The 24,157-nt window shown below is 41.6% G+C and overlaps 2 protein-coding genes across 2 annotated transcripts; one reads left to right on the top strand and one right to left on the bottom strand.

The window, feature by feature from the left end:
• Positions 1-10,471: 10,471 nt before the first annotated feature.
• zic1 (zic family member 1 (odd-paired homolog, Drosophila)) lies at positions 10,472-14,155 on the bottom strand. The gene is made up of 3 exons (XM_036582229.1): positions 12,685-14,155; positions 11,968-12,131; positions 10,472-11,708 (listed from the first exon to the last, which is right to left on the bottom strand). Exons 1-3 carry the CDS (start codon positions 13,697-13,699, stop codon positions 11,508-11,510), a joined length of 1,380 nt encoding a protein of 459 aa, XP_036438122.1. The 5' UTR covers positions 13,700-14,155; the 3' UTR covers positions 10,472-11,507.
• A 4,796-nt stretch (positions 14,156-18,951) lies between these two features.
• On the top strand, positions 18,952-23,799 carry zic4 (zic family member 4). Its single transcript, XM_036582219.1, has 2 exons — positions 18,952-20,173; positions 22,348-23,799. The coding sequence occupies exons 1-2, from the start codon at positions 18,994-18,996 to the stop codon at positions 22,782-22,784; spliced, it is 1,617 nt and encodes a 538-aa protein (XP_036438112.1). The 5' UTR covers positions 18,952-18,993; the 3' UTR covers positions 22,785-23,799.
• Positions 23,800-24,157: the final 358 nt, after the last annotated feature.

Here is a 24,157-nt window from a genome sequence, read left to right as displayed (position 1 = left end):
ATCTATATATATATATATATATATATATATATATATGTTTATTTTATGGCTCATATAAAGCCAGTAACTTACATAATTTTATATTATTTATGAGTTACTGACACCATAACATCAAGGAATGCCTTTCTGGCACAGCCTGTAGGATACAGTGTCCCTGCACTTGAGTTGCCATTTATAAACAGATCTCCCACCCACAACTATAACTTTGCTGTATTCCATGACATTGATGATATTATCATGCAGCTAAATGTACTCTGAGATGTAACATATATTCATTAAACACATCACCATGCACTACCATTGGTCATAGACTTGTAGTAGTAATTAAAATTTGAGTGATAGATCACATTTCTGAGAGTTTGCCTCATTCTTTTTGTTACTGGTGCAATAGTTTATATTGTGGTTCCACAAGAACATCTGGATCATGTGTTATTTCATCGTGGAACTGAGTGGAGTGAATCTGATATTGCGGCATTCACTACAAAGGCCAGGAAAAATGCTTGTCTGACAGCAGTAAATCCTTCTTTGACACCTCCGTAGTTGTTTGATTTGGTAGGAGAAAATGACTGGCTCTCTTCTTTTCCCAAAAAGGAAAGGATTCTACTTTTTTTGCTGCGAGATGTTCAGGTGACGCCATCGGCTGAAGATCAAATCTCTGCAGTCTTATGCCTTCGTTACATGACCCAGAACATAAACCCTCTACTTCAGGGGTGCTAAAGTAGGAATCCCGGGCTTTGGTGAGTGAGATTGATACCATGTACCAAACACTGCATGGGCCAGAGAGTCTAACATTACAATATCTGCTATGGCTTTGTTTAACACGGGTCAAGGATAAAAAAGCTCAGCCTTTTCTGTTTTATTTGATCCACTTAATTCATCTGTATCAAAGTATTTTTTAGCAAATGTATGTACTCACCCTAAATTTAACCCTGTGATGCCTGTAAACGTCATTTGTGTATCATTTTCATGATCAGATGTCATGATATTGGATAGTTTGCTGTTGGTAGAGGTGCTGAGTTCTCATGATAGAGCTGTGGAACAACGCTGTTGAAGTGAAAATGCCAGCCACCCTTATGAGGAGGAGCTGATCCGTGGGAGGAATGAGAGAGATATCCTCCAGCGCAATCCTTACAGACAGCCTGGATTATGTGATACCACTATACTGATTAATGAGGAGAATGTTGTCTGCTGAACAACATCTCTCACAACTGTCTAGCTGCCTCAAACATCTCGAGAGGTGTGGCAGAAATCTGATTCTGTCGGAAGATCTTAAAAAACAGGATGTGCCTTTTATGTAAAAATGAATGAATTCTTTTTTGTCTTTGCTGTTGAAACTTTACAGGAAACAGAAAACATTAACTTGCAATGGACATTAATGTAACAAAACCTTTTTCCAAGTAATTATGGGCCATTTCTTTTGGTGTATTCCTTGTGCATTTTGACACAATACAGAGGGTAACTGGAGTTTTCAAAAGATGCAAAAAAGTAAAAATCTACAAAAATAAAGATACAAAGTTTTTGAGCAACAGAGAAAATATGTGCCCATTCATACCCAACAACTAATTCTAGTATGATAATAAAACTTGCTTGCACCCATATAGCTTGATCAATTTAAAAAAATCCTTCAGATTTGTGACCAGCCAAGTTCAAAGAACATGTGTACCAAAGGAACTCAAAATTTTCATATATGGACATAAATGGGTTCATGCTATTTTTGCTTTTTGTTGGCTAAAGTTTTTGAAATCTTCTTGTATTTATTGTTCAGCATTCCAGCAACTGAAGAACTCCATATTTCTCAGCTGTGACTTCATAGTCTTTGTAGCTGAGTAGGAACCCTTGTTACAGGGACGCATAACAGACAGCTTGCAGGTTTTGCAAAGGTTCTACATATTAATTTCACTGCAGAAAGCTGTGACATTGTATTGGCTACACACTGCAAAGAGACTCATCGGTAACAAAGCCTACAATATAATGCATGATATAGTAATAGTTTATCATGGTGTGATTCACTGCACTTTGGTCAGGTGGGGAATTTCCTGCCCAGTAAAACATGGTGAAGTGATCCAGCAAGAGCAATACGCGTAGTTGCTTGACCCAGCTGTCCTTCAGAGATTATGAAAGAAACCCTGGCTTTCACTGAAGCCAGCTGGAAAAGTTCCTGGACCGAATTCCTGGCATGGACTCATCTCGTCTTGAGTATGTTCCCAAGTTGCAAAAAAAAAAAAAACGTAAATAAATATATAAATAAATGAACACAAAAATAATGTTAAAATGCACATATGGTGGATGCAGTAGTGGATCCACCAGACTACCCCTCTTGACATATCTGAATTCAGAGCTGTCAGGGAATCAACGCTGTGATGGACTCGAATCAAACAACAGGGACTCCTGTTGTCGCTGGTGAAGGCCAGATTTTGTTTTCTCCCAAAGACAGATGCTGATGGAAACACACACACTCTCATGCTGTGGTGAGGGAACGTGCACTCAACACCCCCCAAGACATCTGAATTTGTGGTCTTACCCACAGAGCGTTGTTTTTACGTTCCTTATATATTTATTTATTGTTTTACATGAATTAACTTCATGAGCATGTGAAATTGCTATCATTTACCACATGTGACATAACCATTTAAACCCAAAAATTACACATTAATAACACAATGACTGTTTTGAGGTCAGACTGGCTGGAGGATAGCAGTTTATGTTCAAAACTGTTTCTTGTTGCGCTGGTTTTCTGCTGTAAAATGATGCCTCTCTGAGTAAAAAAAAAAATGGCCTGTTCTGCCAATGCAGGTGCTAAAAACAATTAGTAATTAATTAGAGCAAAGAAAAGAAACATAAAAAATGGCTGCCACCTGGACCAAGCCAAAGCATTTGGGATGATAATTATCAATCATGCTCAGGTAGCCGACTACAGGCTACTGAGCCCCATTCTGCTTACACAAATTGTGCTTTCCACATTACTGTTGACTCTTTGTGTTAAAAAATAATCATTGCTTATGTGAAATGCAATTTTATAATAAATCTGGAAAAACTGGGTTTGCAATAGAATGTGAATTTTTCAACAAAAGCTTCTATTACATACATTACATGTTTCATTGCTGCTATTTATATTTTTGGTTGTGTTGAAAATTGTAACTCAAAGGTTAATTTCCAAATGCAAAATCAAAATTGTCTTAAAATTTAGTTTGCTATATCAGTAAATATGTCTGCTTCCATTTTAATTTGAGCAGATGCAGTATAGTGCTATTCTAATCACCCTGGGATTGAAACATCCCTTTGGTGGTCTTTTAAATTCTTACACGCACTCTTGAATGATTTCTAGTTTTGTGCCAATGTTATTAGTACATTTGAAACACTTAATGAACTTCACTTGCTGCCTGATCCCAGGGCAGGGTTTACATGTTCAGGCATAACACTTAAGAAATCCATTGAAACGAAGTATATAAATCATACAAGGTCAATTATCAAAAAGGGATGTATTGTAGTGTTTTAATAACCCCCTGTGTGATATCAATTTTGAACGTCATAAGAATATGTTCAGTCATCTTCAGCAAAAAAGCTTTAAACTGATATTTAATAAATGAAAAGTGTGCCCTTTTGGAATGCTTACATGAAAAGGAGAACCTCTAATGTGCACATACTTCGGTTTGTTTCCTTTTCTCTTTAAGATGATTTTGGGTATAATGCACATTTGCAAAAGTGGACAACTTGTCGAATGCTTTATCACTGAAATCATGTTCAAAAGACTACAGTCATATGTGAAACACTTTCAGTAAACCTGAAATAAACAAAAGTATTAATACTTTTTACTTACCTCATAAGATTTTTCAGTTGCCATGCTGTAATGAGCTGTTATTAAATCTCTACATTCTCACCCAGGCCCGACCTAAGCTGGACTGAATTGCCCCTGGTGATACTGTGGTGATACATGGCTGTCACCATGATTCAAGGGCTTCTGCCCAGTTGATGGGGTGGGGTTGGATGTTATGTAAGTTGCTTTAGGCAAAGTTAGTATCTAATGTTCACTTTTTCAGCTAATGACCACCAAATTCCACATACACTGGCCAGCAACGATCAATAGACTATGAATACTCTTCTGTAGGAATACATGATAAGAAATTAAAATTTCAGATACATTTTCTTTGGAACCTTCCTTGGAACCACAAATAGTATAAACATAACATAGACTAAATGTACAATAGGTTAAAACTTAGATGTTTTAACCTATTGTACATTCATCTTACCCTTCCTTAACACTGATAGCTACCATGACCTGCATGCTTATAAAAATATGAGGTTGAGTTTGTGGGGTTCTAGATGTAGTCATAAACATATATATCTTTATGCATGCTATTAAATTATTTCTATTTTTTGTCAATGTGCCACTTTGAAGAAAGCATGGAGCGATTCAAGGTTGACTCCTGACCAGTTTCTTAAAATTCCAACACTGTTCCACATGATTCATTGCAAGAGCCAAGAGCCGACATTGCTAAAATCATATAGCAATCCAGGAATTTTGGAAGCTTTGGTATGAGGTAGCAATGACACATTGGTGAGGTACCTTGCGAGCTTGCAAGATCAAATTTCTTTGAGGGCTGCCAGGACTTTAAGAACAGACCTGCATGTTGTAGTAACCCATGCCTTTCCACTGTGCCACTGAGTAAGGCAGACTTTTATAGCTTGTGGTGAAAATAGGATACACCCACTCTTGGCTTAGGATGTAGTGAATGCTTTTGAGCCTTGAACACTGTGCCTTGGTCATTTTCTACACAACCCCTAAAGTTTTGTTTTGATAGACGGTTACCTAGAGCTACATATCTGATATATAGCCAAACTCTGTCTTTATCTTCTCAGTGCTAAGCTAAACCACATTCATTTACCAATGAATTAATTACAATAAATGCTCATATAACAATGTCCAATTTAAACCCTCAAATTTGATCCAGTGAAGAAAGAATATGTGGACAGTTTCACACTATCATCCAAACAGAGAAAATGAAAGGAATCCTATTACACCAGACACCTAAATTCATTACTCCAAAGAATGTGATCCTGATTTGCTAGACTATCACAGTATGGCAACACTGAAACAGAATTTAAAAAAAACAACTGCAACATATCTTGAGTGTGTCCTATGCTGAAATCATCAGTTTTTGAGATGTAAACATATCTTTAGTATCTAATTACAAAGAGCTCTAACTTTTCTGCCATGGTTCAATGCACAATATTAATGAGGTCAATGATTATGTTAATTGGGCAAATTTTGTTACAGCATGTTTTAATTAGTTCTCTGTTTCCACTCTAATCAAGAGCTTGGAAACTTTCTTGGATGTCTGAAATGCATCTTATTTCTCATAGACTAGGAGAACATAAAGCAGTTCTTGCTCTGAACAGCTCAAGGACTTTGAGGAAAGCATGGAGTGATTCCCGGTCAGACTAGTGCCTTCCCTGCCAGTTGGGCTATTTTAGGCCTTGTCATCCACTTTGGGAGAAACCTTGCATCATATAGCCACAGTATGCTTGTGTAGGGCTGTCAGTGTTTATGTGGTGTATATGTATTATTAAAAAATCGCTGGTGTTAATAAAAACAATGCAAAGGCCAAAATATTTGGAATAAGGTTTACCAGTATGTATTTGTTAATCTGGATGGCAGCGGGTGTGCTCGTGCATTTCATACAGACTCATTCTAATGTTTGTCCAGTGAAGCACACAAAAACACACAAAACGCCATTTTATAAAGTGCATTAAGTTTACAAATTACTCCTTTAACGAATCACCTTCTGAGGCGCCATTTGAAGCGCCATTATCTGAGTGTTCCAATCTAGTGCTTCACCTCCAGATTTTATCATTCATTATACTGATGAGATGCAATTAAAAGAGCAGATGTCCACAAGCTGCCCTCATCTGTGACGAGTAAATAAAATACCAAGCGACGTAATGAGAAACCAGGAGAGGGAAAGGTTTGTTTTTAGAGCTTTCTTTTGACTTCAGAACAGGTAAACAAAGATAATAGCTATTATTTAATTTAATTTTTAAAAATTAAAAAATATATATATATGATAATGAAACTATGCCTGGTTATTACGTGTGAGACATTAAACCGCATAGTAGGTTAAGGTAAAAGGAAATAAACGCTTCTTATGATTTTAATGATAACACACGCAAAATTTGCGGCAACTCATCTCCTGCTTTTCTCGGTGGGATGCCTATTTTCCATCCCTCGACAAAGTGCGAGTGTCTCTGCGAGATCTCCGTACCCTTGTCGCAAAACAACTAATTGGAATGACCCCATTTAGCGAGGCGTCAGGAGAAGGCGACAACATAGACAAAGTCAGCGCCTCCACAAATCTTCTGAGGTCCATTGCGTGTCAGGATGTCCACGAATGATGCTGGATGGGTCACGAAAACCCCTTATGACTCATGTTAGTTGACGGTTCTTTCTTTAGCAGAGTGTGAATCAAAGGGATTATGGTTAGGAATGACAAGAACGCAGGCCTGGCGCTTGGAGATGTGCACAAAACCTAAACAATGAATTCATGATCATCAGCCTAATGTTTCGTGTTGATTTTGTTATTGTAATTTTTATTAATTGTAATTATAATTGCGATTATTCTGTCTCGGTTGGTTTCTGGATTTCAGTCATTTTAATCGTAATTTTAGTAGTTAATAGTTGTAACTAGGGTGTCTGAAAAAAGTACTGTTCAGGTACAATTTATGAACAACCAATGGTATAAAAAATTTAAATAGAACCCTAAAGCTACAACAATGGTCTCAATGTCCAATTGTGTACAATATATTGGCTTTCCCTGGAGAAAGGCGCGTAGTCGTAGCTTTTTAAAGCCGACCATTTTAAAATAAATAAATAAATAAATAAAGACTTGGAATCAAGACATGAAATAAGGTGTCAGTGTAACAAAAACCACAACTGTACTGAAATATGGTGCAATCACGATCCCTAATTAAATATACTGACGACGTACCCTTGAGGGGTACCACCCCTGTGACAGTTTACTACTATTTTTTCTAAGGGTGTAAAGTAATACTGCTATCCACCACTACTACCACTATCATTTGGATTTTTCCCTTCTTATGATTATCCATTGTTTTATCGTGGTTGTAGTATTTAGCGCCTAAATACGCTAAAACACAATTTCGTGGGAAAGGGCTGGGCGATAAACGCCCCCCGTGCCATGTTGTCCTCTCAAAAGTTGAATAATGACTAATTTAATCTGTATGCCATTTCATTGCAGGCTACAGGGCTTCTTTTATAAAGCGGTGATAAATGCACTTTGGCGAGTTATAGAAAAAATGACCATCGCGTCAATAGAGAGCAACAGTCCGCAGGCTCTCCGGCTTTGCTCCTGTCAGCTCGCGCCCTAGGTTGGAGTTTGACGCTCATCTCTCCCAGTATAACAACAAAACACTGCTACAAGACAGAACCGGAGTCAGCCAAAGGTCATATATGAATGAAGTGTGTGGGTGGGGGATGGGGGTGGGTGTCAGCAGCTACCTTTTACTTTTAAGAAAAAAAGCAACAGCTATATATGCAACTCTGGCCATCAGCTGTGCAGCGATCTGAGAAGTTCAATGTAGGATTTGTACTACAGCTGAGTCGATAGTCAAAAATAAATAAATAAATAAATAAATAAAATGTTTTATATATATATATATATATATATATATATATATATATATATATATATATATATATATATACCTTTTTGGGCAGTACCTAAAATATAACTCCAACTTCATCAGGAACCTAAAGTTTTCATTTTATAGTTATCCCAGCTTTGCGTCTAGCAGTAGCACCTCACCTTAGCTTTCTGTTCTGGTGTCAGATGTAAACCTTTTCAGAAGTCTAAATTAGCTATCATGTAGTCAAATAACCTGAGCTAAAACTATCCACCCCCCCCCTCCCCAGCACAGCACGCGAACTGAATTCCTTAGTTCATGAAAATGCATGCATGGTTCCGAGTTGGATGATTCTAGGTAGAGCACCTATCCCAGGCGAATGAATAGCTAAGTAAGGTAAGTAATGCCACCTCACATATGAAGTACTGAATGGTGACTAAGCAGGCTGTGCAGCATTTCTGGTCGTAACCTTCGCCTAGCTTGCTAGCAGCAGGGTTCAAGCACTACTGCAATGCAATCAGCATTATTATGATCTGTTTTCCAGCGTCCATAACAACCCATACGTGCATTTTTTTTTCTTTTCTTCTCTCCCCCTTCTGCACTTCGCTAAGCTAAAATCATCGTCAGCGTAACAAACATAACACGTTTCAGTTCTGAGCATTCATTTTTTTTCTTTGTTTGTTCTTTCTTTTTTCTTGACTGCATTTCTAAAGCGACCGACAGAAAATCCATAAACTTGGAATGTGTTGTGCATTAAGTTTTACTTAAATATATTGAAGTTATATTAAAATGATTGAGCAGTACTGGCACACCATCTCTTCCTTATCAAAACCATTTGTATGAGTTCTTCAAGAAACCAGCAACGCCTGTTTTGATAATTAGTTGCAAATACAGTGCTATAAAAAAAACATAAAAGTCGTAGGAATGAACAACTGGTAATAGCTACGTCATAAAATTATTTTAGCAGAAGAAAAACAATTGATAAATAAATAAGTGAATAAGTGAAAACCGGCTTGGTACCCAGGGGCTGCCTAAAAGAGCAACTGAGGTCCGTCAGGTGGGCTACTCCATGTTAAATAACCGTCCATCCAAATGTTGTTCAGTAATGAGTGACGAAAAAAAAGAAAATAGTATATAAAAAATAAGACAAAAAATAAACGGTTTCTGTTATTTTCAACGAACCCAACAGAGAAGCGAGGACGCAAACAGCCGCTTCTCGTCCAAATGAGAGCATAAAAAGAGGCGCATTGCATTGCACAGATCAATACATAACACTTTCTATTGCTAGTCTAACGGTGCATGAATGAAAATGTACCAGAACCTTAGAATAGATAGAGTGTTAAATAGAGTCGAACAATTCATTTTATTACCATCACTCACATATCTCAAAACCTAATAACCCGTGAAAAAGAGAATATGAATGCATCTCGAAAAATCACCTCAGACATCATGCATCCCAACCGTATTGGTTATTAGTGTTTGATGTGCCAATGTGTTTGTGTTTTTTCCCCTCCTCTCTTTTCTTTTCCTGAAGTCAATATCTGGCCACTCACACGTCCTTCCGTTCACACGCACGCGCACCGAAGCACCCGCGGGCACGCGCTCCTGCACACCCCCGGGGAGGGAATGTAAACACTGCAGGCTATTGCATGCTCCTTAATACACCAGGCCTGGATAGTGCAATATTGCAGGGCCTTGCAGAGTAGCCTACGGTGGGTTTTTATTTGTTGCTTGATGCTATAACGAAACGCTAAATTGCCTCTAAAAACGCAAATAAACGCAAATAAATTCAAACAGCTACGAATTAAGAAATATTGCGGTGATTGTTTCATTAGTTCCAGCATAGCCTCGGGGCAAGGGCTGAGTCTCGCGACGTCGCTGCGAGTCACATGTTCAGGAGAAAAGTTTGCCGCGATCGCGTGCCACCAAACTCAACCGCGACGTTTTTATTATTATTATTATTATTATTTATTTATTATTTTTTAGCGCTTTACCAAAAATTTTAGGAGAGAAAAAAAAAAATCACGCTTAGCACAAAGTTAATATATCTTTGAGCTGTTTTATCTCTAACACCCGCTAGATCGAACCCCTATTTTCATAACGCCCCCCAAAATCCCCCCAAAATCCGCGCGGTGCAGTGGTGTGTGAGTCATGATGGCTGATGTGATCTCTGCCTAATGGGGCGCTCAGGCGGGCTGCAGCCAGGAACAAAGCCCAACACTGACTCCACATTTCAGCCTGAAGCCCCCCCTCACTCCCTCCCTTCCCTCCAACTCCTACAAACTGCTGGATCGAGGATAATTAGGCACCACAATTAAGTAACCTCAACAGTTTAGAGAGCAGGGCCACGTTGGTAAATAAATCCGTCACGACTTGTCGTTTTTAACGCCAACATCAGCCTACACGAGGGATCTCTGTCGAATGGGCTCGAACTAGAAAATGCAATTACTTGAGAAAAATGCGTTTGTCTTAGTGAATTAGGCGATGCGAACTACAACAATGAAAGAGACTGGGATGTGACCTGGTGCAATTACGCTAACAGAATATAGAGTTACTGCATTGTGTGCTTGACTGAGTTGTGTGAATGACTCCCGTTGGCGTGGCGTGTAGTTGGCATTTACACATTAAGGGTTAAATTACTGATACGCTTTTACATTCGCATTAAACCAGGGAGGCTACAGTGTAAAAGAGTTTAGAACAGTCCTGGAATGATGTCCATTTGTTTGGGGTGAAACAACTCTATTCTACAAAAGTTGAAAATATATTTATTAAAAATCACCTTCAGTCAGGCGCTTAGACCACAGTTTGAGAAACAAAATCGTGAAGGCATTTGTTGTTGTTGTTGTTGTACGTTTAATTCTTTAATATTGTACGAAATGTAACCAAACATTATTTGGAAAACTAAATTTTACATAACCCTACCAACGCATTTCTCCATAAATACCGATTAGGCCTACCTCTAACATGAGTTACCGGTCCTTTACATGCGGATAAATATGGAAAACTGAACTATATACAAGTCATAATTTCCTGCGACTGGCATTGCAATAGACAGATAGCTTTATATTTCATCACTTACATAAACAAGATTGACACGGAGTTTCAGGCTTTCACTACACAATTTATCGACATGACATTAAATAACAACAACTGTGCTACTCAGACTGGACTTGAGACGAAATGTTGCACTGGATACAAAAGCACATTAATACTAATAATCGGTTAGGTAAACGTGTAGACGGTATAATACTGAGTAAATTCACATTTGGTACACATTAACTATAACATTCTTTGCAGTCAAGACTAATCATCGCAATATTCGTAAAGCCATCTCATTTTTCCATATATCTAGGGACCACATTTTTTTTTTCACAAAAAATTCCCTTAAAACTGTATTATGACTATTTACAAAATAAAATATTACATTTGAAACTAGGTAAATCTTTATGTACAAAAAACAAAAACAGGATTTGACCTGCTGGTGGCATGCAACTGATCTCCGGTGTGTGCAGTCTTTCTCTCAAAAAAGGGAGGGGTGATAATAAAAAAATAAAAACGTAAAAAAAAACAAACAAACAAAATAAAAAATAAAATCATATATATATTTATATGCATATTGAGGGAAAGACTGTTAAGCTGGTTGTCGCCTTGCACCACGTCCATGCACTGATCACTTTTTGCTATACAGCCATTCACCAAAAAAACACATTTGAGGTTCTTCATTCTCTCTCCTGTATCTCTCAGACTCACACTCACTCTCTCTCTCTCTTTTAGGTCCTTGCGATCGAGTCTTTGATTTTCCAAGCAGTCTTAATTCTGCAGTCTTTCATTTTCCTTTCTTTTCTTTTTTTTTCTTTTTTTGAAAATATTTACACGTACCATTCGTTAAAATTTGACGACAGGGTGCTGTGAGTGGTCGTGTGGTGCACCGTGGACGAGGCTGCCGGCGATATGGAGCTGCTGCTCTGGTTCTCTGTGGACGGAGAGACGATGGTGGGGGGCGTGGAGGACTCGTAGCCTGAGCTGGCTGCTGGAGACGGCTGGGAGCCTTGGGACGACGACTCGTGGACCTTCAAAACAAAGAGCAAACCGTGGGAGTCAAACTTTGAGCTGTTGTCCTGATAGCAGGCTGCTGTTTCTTTCTTCCTTTTTTTTCTTTCTTTTTTACCAACATGAGCAAAAAGTCACAGCTGCTTTAGATACATTTCATCTATTATAGCAACACCAAAATATATGACTTCGTCCAAACTGAGAAGAAAGTCAAAAGAAAAACATGGTAGAATAAAATCGATAGAAAATGACTTTGTTATTGTTGTTGTCGTCCCCTACCTTCATGTGTTTCCGGAGGGAGCTGGGATGTGTGTAGGATTTGTCGCACATTTTGCACAGATAGGGCTTATCTGACGTGTGGACGTGCATGTGTTTCTTTCGGTCGCTGCTGTTAGCAAACCGCCTGTCACAGCCGTCAAACTCGCACTTAAAAGGTTTTTCACCTGCAGCACAAAGCGAAAAAACAAAACAAGCATTTTAACCAGAGAACCGGGTTTAAAGAAGCTCTGAAAAACCCACATCGCAGACCTCATGACAAGTGCTATAAGCAAATTTAAGCGATTACAATAAATAACACTGCTCATAATTTACACTAAATTAAATTATACAACTCCACACAATTTTAAGCCAATTTATACTGTTAATCTACATATTTAACTCAAGAAAATAAATTATGGAAGCAAAGACAGAAAGCACTAAGTTGTGTAAATTTCTGCTAAAGAGGACAAGACAAAAAAAAAATCAACAGCAAGCAATAGCATTAATATATTTATAGTTTGCTTTGTTTTAATTTATAATAATTATTAATAATTATTGACAGTGCAAAATTTCCAAAATTTCTATTTGTAATTGTTGTCATTATTGACTATTTTTGCTTGTTTTTATTGGTACTTACAAAGCGCAAAATTAGAATTTGTTATTATAATATTATTACTGACTTATTCCAAACCATGCCAACAAAACTCCACAAAAATTTAAGCACACCACTGCTCTTACCTGTGTGTGTCCTCTTGTGTATTTTCAGGTTTTCTGATCGCGCGAACACTTTGCCACAGCCGGGGAACGGACACGGGAAAGGTTTCTCTCCCGTGTGCACGCGGATGTGGTTGACGAGTTTGTATTTGGCCTTGAAGGGCTTGCCCTCCCGCGAGCACTCCTCCCAGAAGCAGATGTGGTTGCTCTGCTCGGGTCCGCCGACGTGCTCCACGGTGAGGTGCGTGACGAGCTCGTGCATGGTGCTGAACGTCTTGTTGCACGACTTCTTGGGGCTGCTGAGTTGCTCGGGCTCGACCCACTTGCAGATGAGCTCCTGCTTGATGGGCTGCCGCATGTAACGGAAGAAGGCGCCGGCGCCGTGGTGGGCGGCAGCCACGTTCACGGCTCCGTAGCCGTGGAGAGGCGCGGGCGCATAGTGCTCGGGCCGTGGGCTCGCAGCCACGTGGCCGTACTGCTCGGCGGCTGCGCGGCCGTACACGTCTCCCGAGAAGCCCAGGCGCATCTGCCCGTTGACCACGTTAGGCGCAGCCTGCTCGTGCAGCCCGGGGAAGAGCAGGTGGCCCGCCGCATCCGAGGGCGCGTGCGGCGCCGCGAAGCTCCCGGCGGCGGCGGCGGCCGCGGCGGCCGACGCGAAGAGGCCGTGCTGCGCGCCCGCCGCCTCGCCGAAGCCGCGGTTGCGGAATAGGAAGTCCCGCGTGGAGTTGAACGTGGAGTAGGAGCCCACGTGGCCCGCGTGGTGGTGATGCGGGTGGTGCGGGTGATGCGAGTGGTGCGGGTGGCCCAAGGCGGCTGCGGCGGCCGCGTATCCGGGCGCCTGAGACGAGAACGCCGTCGCCTGGCTCGAGCCGAGGTCATGCGAGCTGGGGTTCAGCTTGAAGGCGCCCATGCCGTCGGCGAACGGATTTATCCCCAAAGCCACGTCCCTGTCCGTCACCTCGCCTGTTGAGTGATGTCTGGAGGAGCCGAAAGTAGTCACTCCAATGGCCGGGTACTGCGCTCCGGCGTCCAGCAGCATCTTCAGCGTCTGCGGCGACCGAAAGAGCGAGGGAGCGAGCGGAATCACACACTCGCGCGCGCACACACACACGCGCGCACACACTCCCCTCTCGACGAGTCTGTCTCTGGCTTAGGGTGTGTTTTTTACTCGGGCTTAAAGCGGGCTACGACCAAAAAAAGAAAAGAGAGAGACAACTCCAATCCCCCTTCTTCCTCTATTTACTTTTTTGTTGTTGTTTTTGTTTTTTTTCTCTCTCTCTGTTCTCTTCTCTTTCTCTCTTTCAGCTCAGAGGAATCCCCCCTAAAAAACTCCGATCCGATGCGCGACGCAAATCATGTGCGGTTTTCTCGTGTCGTGCTGTTTTTTGCGGTTCGCCTTTCCCGCGGCGCAACTTTTCACCTCCTCAGTCAGGCGGTGAGCTCCAGACTGATAGTCGCAATCATTCCTGCAGATAAATGAATTGAAAAGACAACACAGTCCGACCCCTGATGAATGGGGGGGGGTGGGGTGGGGGGGGAGAGGAAGGGACGGGATGGGGAGGAGGGGAGGAGGAAGGGGGCAGCACGTGACCTCATGCCCGGACGACCATTGGAGAGGGTGAGCGGCCCCCCCTACACATCCTCCCCACCCTCCACTACCGCTCACTTACCGAATAACGGCGCGATTGGTCCGCGCGCATCATCAATCCGCGCTCGTCAGGTTGCATGACTGCGTTTTTCGGGATGAAATTCGCAAAAGAGCTGGAGTTGCATCTATGCACTACAACTCTTGGTGTTTTTGTACCCCATGCACCGGCTGCCCCTGCACCTTCTCTCCATGGTCAGTCTACATGCAGGGTTTCTCCAAAGTAAACAAGCACCTGCATTTAGTAAACATTCCGTAGCGTTTGGTGTGGAGGGTCTTGACCATATGTATCTGGAAATATATGACTCTACAGGCTGTATCCCATATCTTCCACATTCCTCAACAGCAGCAACAACAAAATCCCTCCAAACAAAAATTATACGTCACGGGCAGCACATTCTGAGTCTCCTGTGGTTAACATTGAATCAGTTTTCTGTCATGAACATAGTGAATTGGTGCAGACTTGGAGTGTGTTCGTTTGTCGTGCAAAAGCACACCGCGATCTTACTAGTAAAGGTCTTTTTACACGCAAAGAGAAGCCAGACCACAAAGGCCTGCTTTCAGGAATTTCAGTTATTTCTTCCCTTTTCTCCCCACAAACTGGGAGGTTTTTTTTAGATAACGTCCACATTTGCTGTTGAGCCCAATGCATGTAGACTTGCATGTGCTGCATTTAGAGTGAACGGTTTCAGAAATGTACACATTGTAAGATCCCAATCATGCGCTCACCACTTCAATTACGAAGCTGTTTTAGTTGCACATTCGTTCTACGTACGCAGTTCCACAGGCGTACAACGTTAGATCAATTTCTTCTTCGCTTTTCCTTTTAAAGGCATTTTCAGGCTCTCTCGTGTCTAAAGTGGGTGACCCCTGCGCTGATAGGGGCATTTACAAACTTCTTATGTAATGCCAGCGTATACTATATCAAAACGCGCTATTGGTTCTTTCTCTTTTATTATCTATGTTTTTTTCTAAGAGAGAGCGAGGCCGTAATGTATCGCCGTTGCGTGCTCTAAAAGTTGTGGGTTGTCGAAGTTATCAAGTGGGATTTGCGGCGCTCTCTGCAGGAAACTCGGGCGGCTGGAGTTCAAAGCCATACGAGCCATCAGAATAAAATCCGGACTGCAGCCTTCTGCTTCATGCATTTTCCAACTCATTCCAGGGCGCGAGAGAGAGAGAGACAGAGGCAGAGAGAAAGAGAGAGAGAGAGAGAGAGAGAGAGAGAGAGAGAGAGAGAGAGAGAGAGAACGTGCGACTGTTATCTTCAACATTTTTGTCTGAAGGAACTTGTCTATCTAAAAGAAAAGTGGAGGATGTCTTCAACAGGTGGAAAACGGTAAGGAAGACAAAGCAAAGGCTGTACTTGTTGGAAATGTCTTCAATGTACGCAATAAACTGACTCAAAACCTAGTCCAGAGTAACTGCATGTACTTTTTTGTGGTATCTAAAGTTTAAAACCAGTTCTTGTTGAAAGGCCTGGCCCGTAAAGCATGAGGTTGTATACATGTATACAGTGGACATATGAAATCCATTCGATCTGATCTGTGGGTGTTCTGTTCAACTGGGATTTTATTTGTCTAAAAGTACTATGTTAATATACCGAATTCTTTTTTATAGGCCTGAGTTGAGTTAGAGATATTTTTTCCCAAGAAAAAATACGTTTGAGATTTCTGGAGTTCTACAAATTAGTGCAGCCACACTCTTCCTGTTTTACTTTCCTTTTAATATGTCCTATTAGGTTTTATTCGACACGGAAGACAGCAACAACAACAAAAAGAGCTTTGGAAGGAACATGCGTTTAGGCCCTGCACTCTAAAATGCCTGAAGAGTGCAGCTGCAACCCATACCGCACTCCGCTCGACTAACATCTTCACTATCTGTCACACTTCACACAATGTTTACTTATTTATGACACGGATGGTCTGGCAGTGTCACCAAAGGCCTGATAGATCAATCCAGCAGCGCTCTCCGGAGATCCTCAATTGACTAGCATCAATTATTAAATACATATTCAATATCATTAAAGTGAAACGTGCACAAGCGTGACGCAGCGTCTGCATTATTTTTCTTAAGAGTACTTTCGCAACGGCGGGAAAGTTCCTCACTATCTAAAGGATACGGTAGATTATTTGGTAAACATTCCCCAGACGCACTTCCAGATTATTCCTTGCTGTTGTGCATTATCATTACGATGCATTTTATTTTTGCTTAATCACATTTGTTGGGGCCAAAGCCTTGTGTTTCAGTTAAGTGCTACTACGCATTGTATAATAAATAAAACCGACACTACAAAGCCGTACCTTTTAGGGTTCTTCGCTATGGGCCATGTCCATAGTTTTGTGCACTGTACTCGGGGTTTCATTGCACGACACTGGCTTCAAGCTTATGAAAATACTGGTGTGACATCTTGTCCAAAGGCATTAAGGGTTTTGCAGTGTCAGAAGTGACTCATCACTCTTAAACAATCCGCCTCAATGCTTATGGAGACTGCACATCTGATATTTGACATGAATCTAATGGTAACTGTTTGACCTCCCCGTTGGGGTCACTTCACACAACAATCCCTGTTTGACTCTGGCTGATTTGATTAAGACACGGCAACCAACCAGTGATGATCAAGGTAAGAATATTCAAATAGAACTAATTTGAACTGTGCAAGTATTGTGCATAGAAAATTAGACACTACACTCATTTATGTACATCATAGCCAACAACCGTGTATATATATATATATATATATATATATATATATATATATATATATATATATATATATACTCTCCAGACTTTATATCGCACATTCTGGCTTAACGACATCCATGGAAAATATTTTGGAGGGCTAGACTGTCTTGCTTACACACTGTTTACAGTTTATTTTTGGTACATTTGAAAAATAAATGTATGTATTCATTAATATTTATTGTAAATCGATGGTCTTTCAAAAATTACACCACACTACAATTTATTTCTTTCTTCATATATTTATTTGCACAGATTAAAACGTATAATACAAATAATAGTTAGTTCCCTATAACGACTTCCAGCGCGTGTTCAATGCCATGTAGCTTTTTCATGCGTACAGAATGTCCTTCAGGCCTACTCAGATTCCACATATGCTCCATGACTTTTATTCCTTTATTTATTTTACACAATTACACCAAATTACATTTCGTGGTTCCTATCCGAGAACATTTTATTCACAGGCAGAAAAACAAAAACGCCAGTGCACGCTGTAATCCCAGCTATGGTAAACTGGCACCAAAGGTCATCAAACAGCTCGCAGCTCATTTTAATATCGCAACAGGACGATTGAGGAAATGTAGGCCTACTACTTTGTTGATCTCTAAAACAAGACGTGCATTTAAAAGAAACAGTCTCTTTATATTTGTATTTTTTTTTTTTATTTGACATTTTGTTATGCATGCCATTACGCGTTGGTATAAGCAGAGCTCAGGGAAGGAAACCAGCTAAAGATGTTATTACCTGTGTTATTTATAAACGGCTAAACACGCGACATTCCAACAAACTGCGTATTTAGTTCATTTAAGAATTCCACTTAAGAGGCAGACGTGACAGGTACATTAGCATCACAGGTGTAGAGTCAGTGGCATGTTCTCCGAAGCCCAATAGATAATCGATAAGTTTTATGTGTTGGAGGGACAGTTTGTTTACTGGGCTGCTGTTTTAGCAAAGCGTCCCCTGCTTTGCTGCCCCTGCCTACATTAAGCGCCTCCTTCTGTGCGCCTGAGCCGCTCGTGGACAGAGCCGGATTGGGCAAGCGGGCAACATTACCTCGGATCGCAGCAACATGGACTTTTTACCGCACTTTTTTATGCAATCTTACCGACACCGGTCCCATGACGAAGCGGACGAAACGAAGAGGGTGGGCGCCTGGCACAAAGCACGTAAAACTGCTTCTTTGGCTTTTTGCATGTGTTCTTATTTTGGGCGCTTGATCTTCACACCATGCAGGCTAGCATAGCTCCGGGACGCCCGTCGCATATTAATCGTGTCGAATTGTGTAAGCAGCGAGCTGTAGCCGTGTGTTAAGCCAGACTTTAGCGAGATTTTACCGACGTCGACGAGGAAAACACTGGACGCAAACTTGGTAAGATCAAACTGGTTTGCGTTTGGCTGCAACAGCGCATCGACTATTTGAGAACAGCTGCTTCTGGCCACATGTAACTCTGGGACTGGAGTTTAAAAAGTACAATAACCTTTGCAAAACAAAATATTAACTTTCTTTTTCTTTTTTCGTCTTTTTTTTCAAATCTCGGCGCAGGCGCCCTGGCTCCTTCTCGCTGCCACTAAAAACATTTTTCCCCCTTCACACTGGAAACTGTCACAAGTGACGTCAATCACCGAGCTCTGACCAATTAGAGAGCGGGATGATTGTTCGGCTCGGCGGGCTGCAGCGCCTACCATGAATCTCTATTCAGTATATCAAAGCGTCCTGCTGCTGCCTCTCAACCGAATGGGATTCCATGTAGGCACAGAGATAGGAACCAAACTTTAGGAAGTTTTTATTTTTTTTATTATTTTTTTTTCTCCCTGTATTTTTTTTTTCTCCAAAGCGATTAAAATATATTTGTCATCATCATTATTATTTTGCCTGCTGTCAAGTTATTCTAAAAAAAAAAAGAAAAAGAAAAAGAAAAAAAAAAAGAAAAAGAAAAAAATTAGGAGTAATGAGCGTGGATGCTTTGGGAAGCCCCGTGATGGACCCTACGTTTTCCAAACGGAACACGGCGCTGAGATTAGTTGACTTGGCAGGGGCTCACCACCATCACCATCATCACCACCATACCCCTCAGAGCGTGACAGGCTTCCCGGGGTTCAGCAGCCATCCCCACTCAATGGCTCACTCGCACCCTGGGGAGATTACTGCGGAACCCCGCCTGGGGCCGAGTCCATTCGGGCCAGAACACATGGGGCACTCCGCGGCCCTCAAAATCAGCCCAGCCCATCATTATCCCCACCGCCACCACCACCACCACCACAATCATCATATTGCAGGCCACGGCGACGTGGTCTCCAGTCAAACGGGAGCCTTTGGCCCGGTGCAAGCGGCGACGGTGCCCTACTCTATGTCTCACACGGCCCAGGCGTTATCCGCAGGTAGGGATCTCCTCATCCGACGCGATCTGACCGCTCCAGCCATGCCGGTGCTGAGCGAGCAGGCGGCGTCAGCTTCCACCTCTCACCACGGAATGTTTGTCTCGACAACAGGTAGCAGCTACCCGGGACACTATGGTCAGCACGCCGACGCCCTCTTCCCCGGACTCCAGCACGAGCAGCCGTCCAGCGGAGCGCCAGGTGGTCAAGCCCTGAACGGACAAATAAGGTTGGGGATACCTGGAGACATGTACGTGAGGTCTGATCACTTGACTCCAGTGGCGAGCTCCAGGGCGGACCCGTTCGCAGCCTCGCCTCTGCACGGCTACGGCGGACTCAGTCTGAACATGAACCTCGGCGCCCATCACCACCACCACCACCACCAGCACCACCACCACCACAGCGCCGGCGCCTTCCTCCGCTACATGCGGCAGCCCATCAAGCAGGAGCTCATCTGCAAGTGGCTGGAGCCGGAGCACTCCACCAAGAAACTTTGTTCCAAGACCTACAGCACCATGCACGAGCTCGTGACCCATGTGACCGTGGAGCATGTCGGTGGACCGGAGCAGGCGAACCACGTCTGCTTCTGGGAAGAGTGTCCGCGGGAAGGGAAGCCCTTTAAGGCCAAATACAAACTTGTAAACCATATCCGCGTGCACACGGGAGAGAAACCCTTCCCGTGCCCGTTCCCCGGCTGCGGCAAAGTGTTCGCGCGATCAGAAAACCTGAAAATCCACAAGAGGACACACACAGGTCAGTGGTTTTATTTCTGTTTCTGCAGCGGCGTGTGCGCAATGATCTAAAAGTTAGTTCCCTGAAAGAGAGGGATAATAAACGATTGCTCGTTGCTCAGCTAATTAACTGAAAAACATGCTAATTAAGTGAAAATTAATGTATTTAAATTATGTACGCTTTCTGACGCAAGCGGTGAATATAAGCGTATTATAAATAAGTTGACCTGTTTAATGTGCGATGCCACTTTGGAACATCTTGCTTGCTAATCTGTGCAAAGTTTTGACTTGCCTTGTTATCAGCAATGCATGTCACGTTATTTCTTACATGCTATCACGTTCATTTCTGTGCAGACATTATGATTGTAGCGCAGATTTTTGTGTTCAGAAACAGTGACAAATAAATGAAATAATAAAAAAGAAAACAAAATGTAATAATAATAATAATAATAATAATAATAATAATAATAATAATAATTTAATCTACACATTATTACAGCAGTTCTGAATGTGCCTAGATTTTTTGGAAGGTTTAAACATTTTCCCAAGTGGCTTATATCTGAGTACTGCAAGTGGTTTAGAGGCATTGCTTTCCTGTTGAAACGCCTTCCTGAGGGTTGGGGCCTAGTCCATGGAGTGCGTCCAAGTCATGCCTGAGGGAAAAAAAAAAGAAATGGCAGAGAAACTTTTAAGCAAGCTAATCTCTCTGTTTATATCTATGCTTTTACTGTTGTTATTTGCACCAGTTGGACGTTCTGGTATTATTTTTGATGCATGACTGTATGTTTATTGTCTTTAATTGTGAATTAGGGGCTAAACCATATTCACAATTAACCTCTTGCTCACAAACTGTGCAAATGCTAGTTGCAATTTTCTAGATTACTTTTCCCCTTATTATACACTTCTGATGAATATGTTAAGGATAAGCTTAACAGGCATGCTAATGTTTTTTTTTTTGTTTGTTTGTTTTTTTTTTCTATAGACTGGCCATTTTTTACATGATTTTTTCAGCTTTTCTTCAAATATAAATAGAATCATTTGTACACCTTCAAAAATGGACATGTGAAACATGAAAAACCAAAGCATTAAGTGAAATACCTTTTATTAATTAACAAAGCGTTGCTCTTTAAAAGATAATTTGGATGAAGAGTGCTAGTGCTGCTAGTGCTAGCGCTATGCAACAAGTAGTTCAGGGCACAGAGCCAAAGACCTGAGTTCACTAGATGCTCTTCTTGTTTGTTCTACAGTGATATGGACCTCTTCCCATCTTAATCACTTGTGACTCTTTAGCAGCATTAAACTGTGATTCATTCCAAGATGGCAACTTGTTACTTGGGAGGCCTCTTGGGGTCTCAGGCCTAACTGCTTGGTGCTTTAATTCTCATTCACAGCCATGAAGCATAGCAATATTTGCTCATGCTTTTGTGTGTGTCTGAAAAGAACTCTCAGGAACAACCTGATAGTTCCCTAAAGTTAATGCTGACAGGCCCTAAGATTGGAGTCCCTCTAGGCATCCCCCCATGGCACACAGGCTGGGCTTCCTACGTGGTGGAATCTCAATCTTTGGTTATGGATGCAATTTCCCAAGGGTGTCTTTGCTCGTTTCTCGCTTGTACTACACTAATACCCTTGATTGGCTCTCTCAGCCCAACAGCTGAAGGTCAAATTGATATTCAACACGCGAGTTTAATTAGACAGCAGCAATTACACATTCTCATAAGCGGCTGGCTCGAGCGTGTGTGGAGAAAATCAATGTCTCAATGTGATTTGAATGTAATTAATTCAACCGTTGGTAGCACCTAGTCCTCTCTGCAAGCCCCTGCTGTACTTACAGTGGGAAAAAATAGCATTTTCGACCATATAACTGTAAATGATAGAGGTTTATTATGTTAGCGTTCACGTTTTGTACCCCAGAGTAATATGGCATATAACGTAAGCTCATTATTTTACTCCAATACATGTGACATTAACAATTTGCAATTGCATAAAAAGGCAGGAAGTACTACATGACCTGCTAATAACATCTGTGGCACCAGAGTTCACTGGCACGAGCCAGTTTGTGAACGGTTTAAATATTCCACCCCGAGGGACTGATGCAGGGTCCCCTATTCTCTCAATTATATCGTTGGTGGTCCTGATGACTTGCTGATATGGCTGTTCTCCACAACTGATGCAATCTCTGTTTTCTTGTTTTAGGCGAAAAGCCGTTCAAGTGCGAGTTTGACGGATGCGACAGACGGTTTGCAAACAGCAGTGACCGGAAAAAGCACTCCCACGTGCACACCAGCGATAAGCCGTACAACTGCAAAGTGAGAGGTTGTGACAAGTCGTACACGCACCCCAGCTCTTTGAGGAAGCACATGAAGGTCCACTGCAAGTCCCCACCTCCGAGTTCGGGTTACGAGTCATCGACTCCGTCTCTGGTTTCTCCTTCGTCGGACCTGGGCCGGGAGCCAGCACCCTCCGCGCTCTCCGAGCCCCTCTCGGGCTCACAGGCCGCCAATCTGAGCGAGTGGTACGTGTGCCACAGCTCGGGGGCCAGCGGCGCTCAGAGCCCCCCCAGCGGCTCGTCCACGCCCGACCCTTCAGAGGGACCACCGTACAGGAATTCTGAAAGGGGGGACGCGTTCTAGAACGAAAGAACTGATGCGCGTCCTACAATGTATGAAAGAAAAGGGGGTTCCTGAATGCAGAACGAGAACGCCAGTGCGCACTAGAATACAGAACGTTCCAGGATGCATGATGCGAACGCGTTCTAGAATGCACGAGGTGAATACAGAACTGGGGTGCATTCTAGAACGCGGAACGGGAATGCATTCAAGAATGCAGTGCAGTAGTGTGTCTTAGAATGCAGAACTGGTGGAGGGTCTCGTGATCTGCAAAACGGGAGCGCATTCTGGAACTCGGACAGCAGAATCCAGAACGTCCCCTCGGCCAAGCGACTCTGCAGCTTCGTTTCTTACTTTTCTGTCCCTGGCTGACCGAGAATCAGAAAAGTGGGCCCAACCGTACAATGCACTGGCGCACTGACAGCTAATGTCACAGCCAAACCACAAACTGAGGCAGCCAACTTGTTTCCCACTTGGCTGACTATGAACTGATTTCACGAGTGTCCATTTTCTTAACCGGTGTACTGATTAATCGTACGCATGTGGATGTATTATTTTGTAAATTTCTGATTTGACTTCAATAACCTCTTAATTTATTTTTGAATCAGTATTGGGATTTCTTTTTGTATTATCCAACCAAAGTGCTTCAACTTTAAAAAACAAAAGTGTACATTTGTAAATGACAACGTTTTAATGTGTAAGTGTTAACAGTAATTTTGTAAGTTTCAGTATTTCAGCTATTTTTAAATGTTTGCTACTATTGTTTGTAAAAAAATAATAATAATAATATTTGGTATCATTTGAATAATTTGAATTTCATAAAGAGCTAGACAATATCTTCTTGTGCTTTCTGCAGCCGAGACAGTTTGATGGAAGCATTGTTACTGTATTTGATATGACATTTCATTTATTATTAGCCATTGATTAATGTGAACATTTTGCATTTTGTGATTTTTTTGTAAATCCCGTCCACAACTCATTTTTACGACAAAAAAAAACCAATTAATTATAAAAGGAGACCTTAAAATGTGTACCGAAATGCCTTGTAAGTTGTCAGTATTTTGAATAAACTGTGTACAATGACATGCAAAAATAATAACGAGTAGACTACAGCTTCAAAGTGAAAAGAAAAACGTGTATAAGGCCAGCATTTAACTAAATAATTAGCCCAAATCAGTTTTATAGAGTAAAAAAGAGCGGAAGAAAGAAAGAAAAAAGTCAGAAAAAGAACAAAAAAGAGACGATCTTTTTCAAACCCAGCGCTTAATTAAAAACAAGAAAGCATAGAAAATAAATAGCCCAATACAGGCATGTTTCCAGTAAATGTGACAGTGCCCTGTTGCTTTTTTTGTGTAGGAAAACAAATAATAAATAGTTACAACTTTACTATTTTGGAG

This window comes from Colossoma macropomum, unplaced genomic scaffold (assembly GCF_904425465.1).
Source record: "Colossoma macropomum unplaced genomic scaffold, Colossoma_macropomum, whole genome shotgun sequence".
Classification (NCBI taxonomy): Eukaryota; Metazoa; Chordata; class Actinopteri; order Characiformes; family Serrasalmidae; genus Colossoma; species Colossoma macropomum.
The sequence above is the reverse complement of the archived record's forward strand: the minus strand, read 5'-3'. Positions and strand labels throughout refer to the sequence as shown.

Coding starts and splice junctions, on each gene's coding strand:
- zic1 (XM_036582229.1), bottom strand. CDS start 13,699: ATGCTGCTGGACGCCGGAGCGCAGTACCCGGCCATTGGAGTGACTACT. Junction 12,132..12,684: donor ACACAAGAGGACACACACAG/GTAAGAGCAGTG, acceptor TTTGTGCTGCAG/GTGAAAAACCTTTTAAGTGC. Junction 11,709..11,967: donor CCCTCCGGAAACACATGAAG/GTAGGGGACGAC, acceptor TTTGTTTTGAAG/GTCCACGAGTCGTCGTCCCA.
- zic4 (XM_036582219.1), top strand. CDS start 18,994: ATGAGCGTGGATGCTTTGGGAAGCCCCGTGATGGACCCTACGTTTTCC. Junction 20,174..22,347: donor CCACAAGAGGACACACACAG/GTCAGTGGTTTT, acceptor TTCTTGTTTTAG/GCGAAAAGCCGTTCAAGTGC.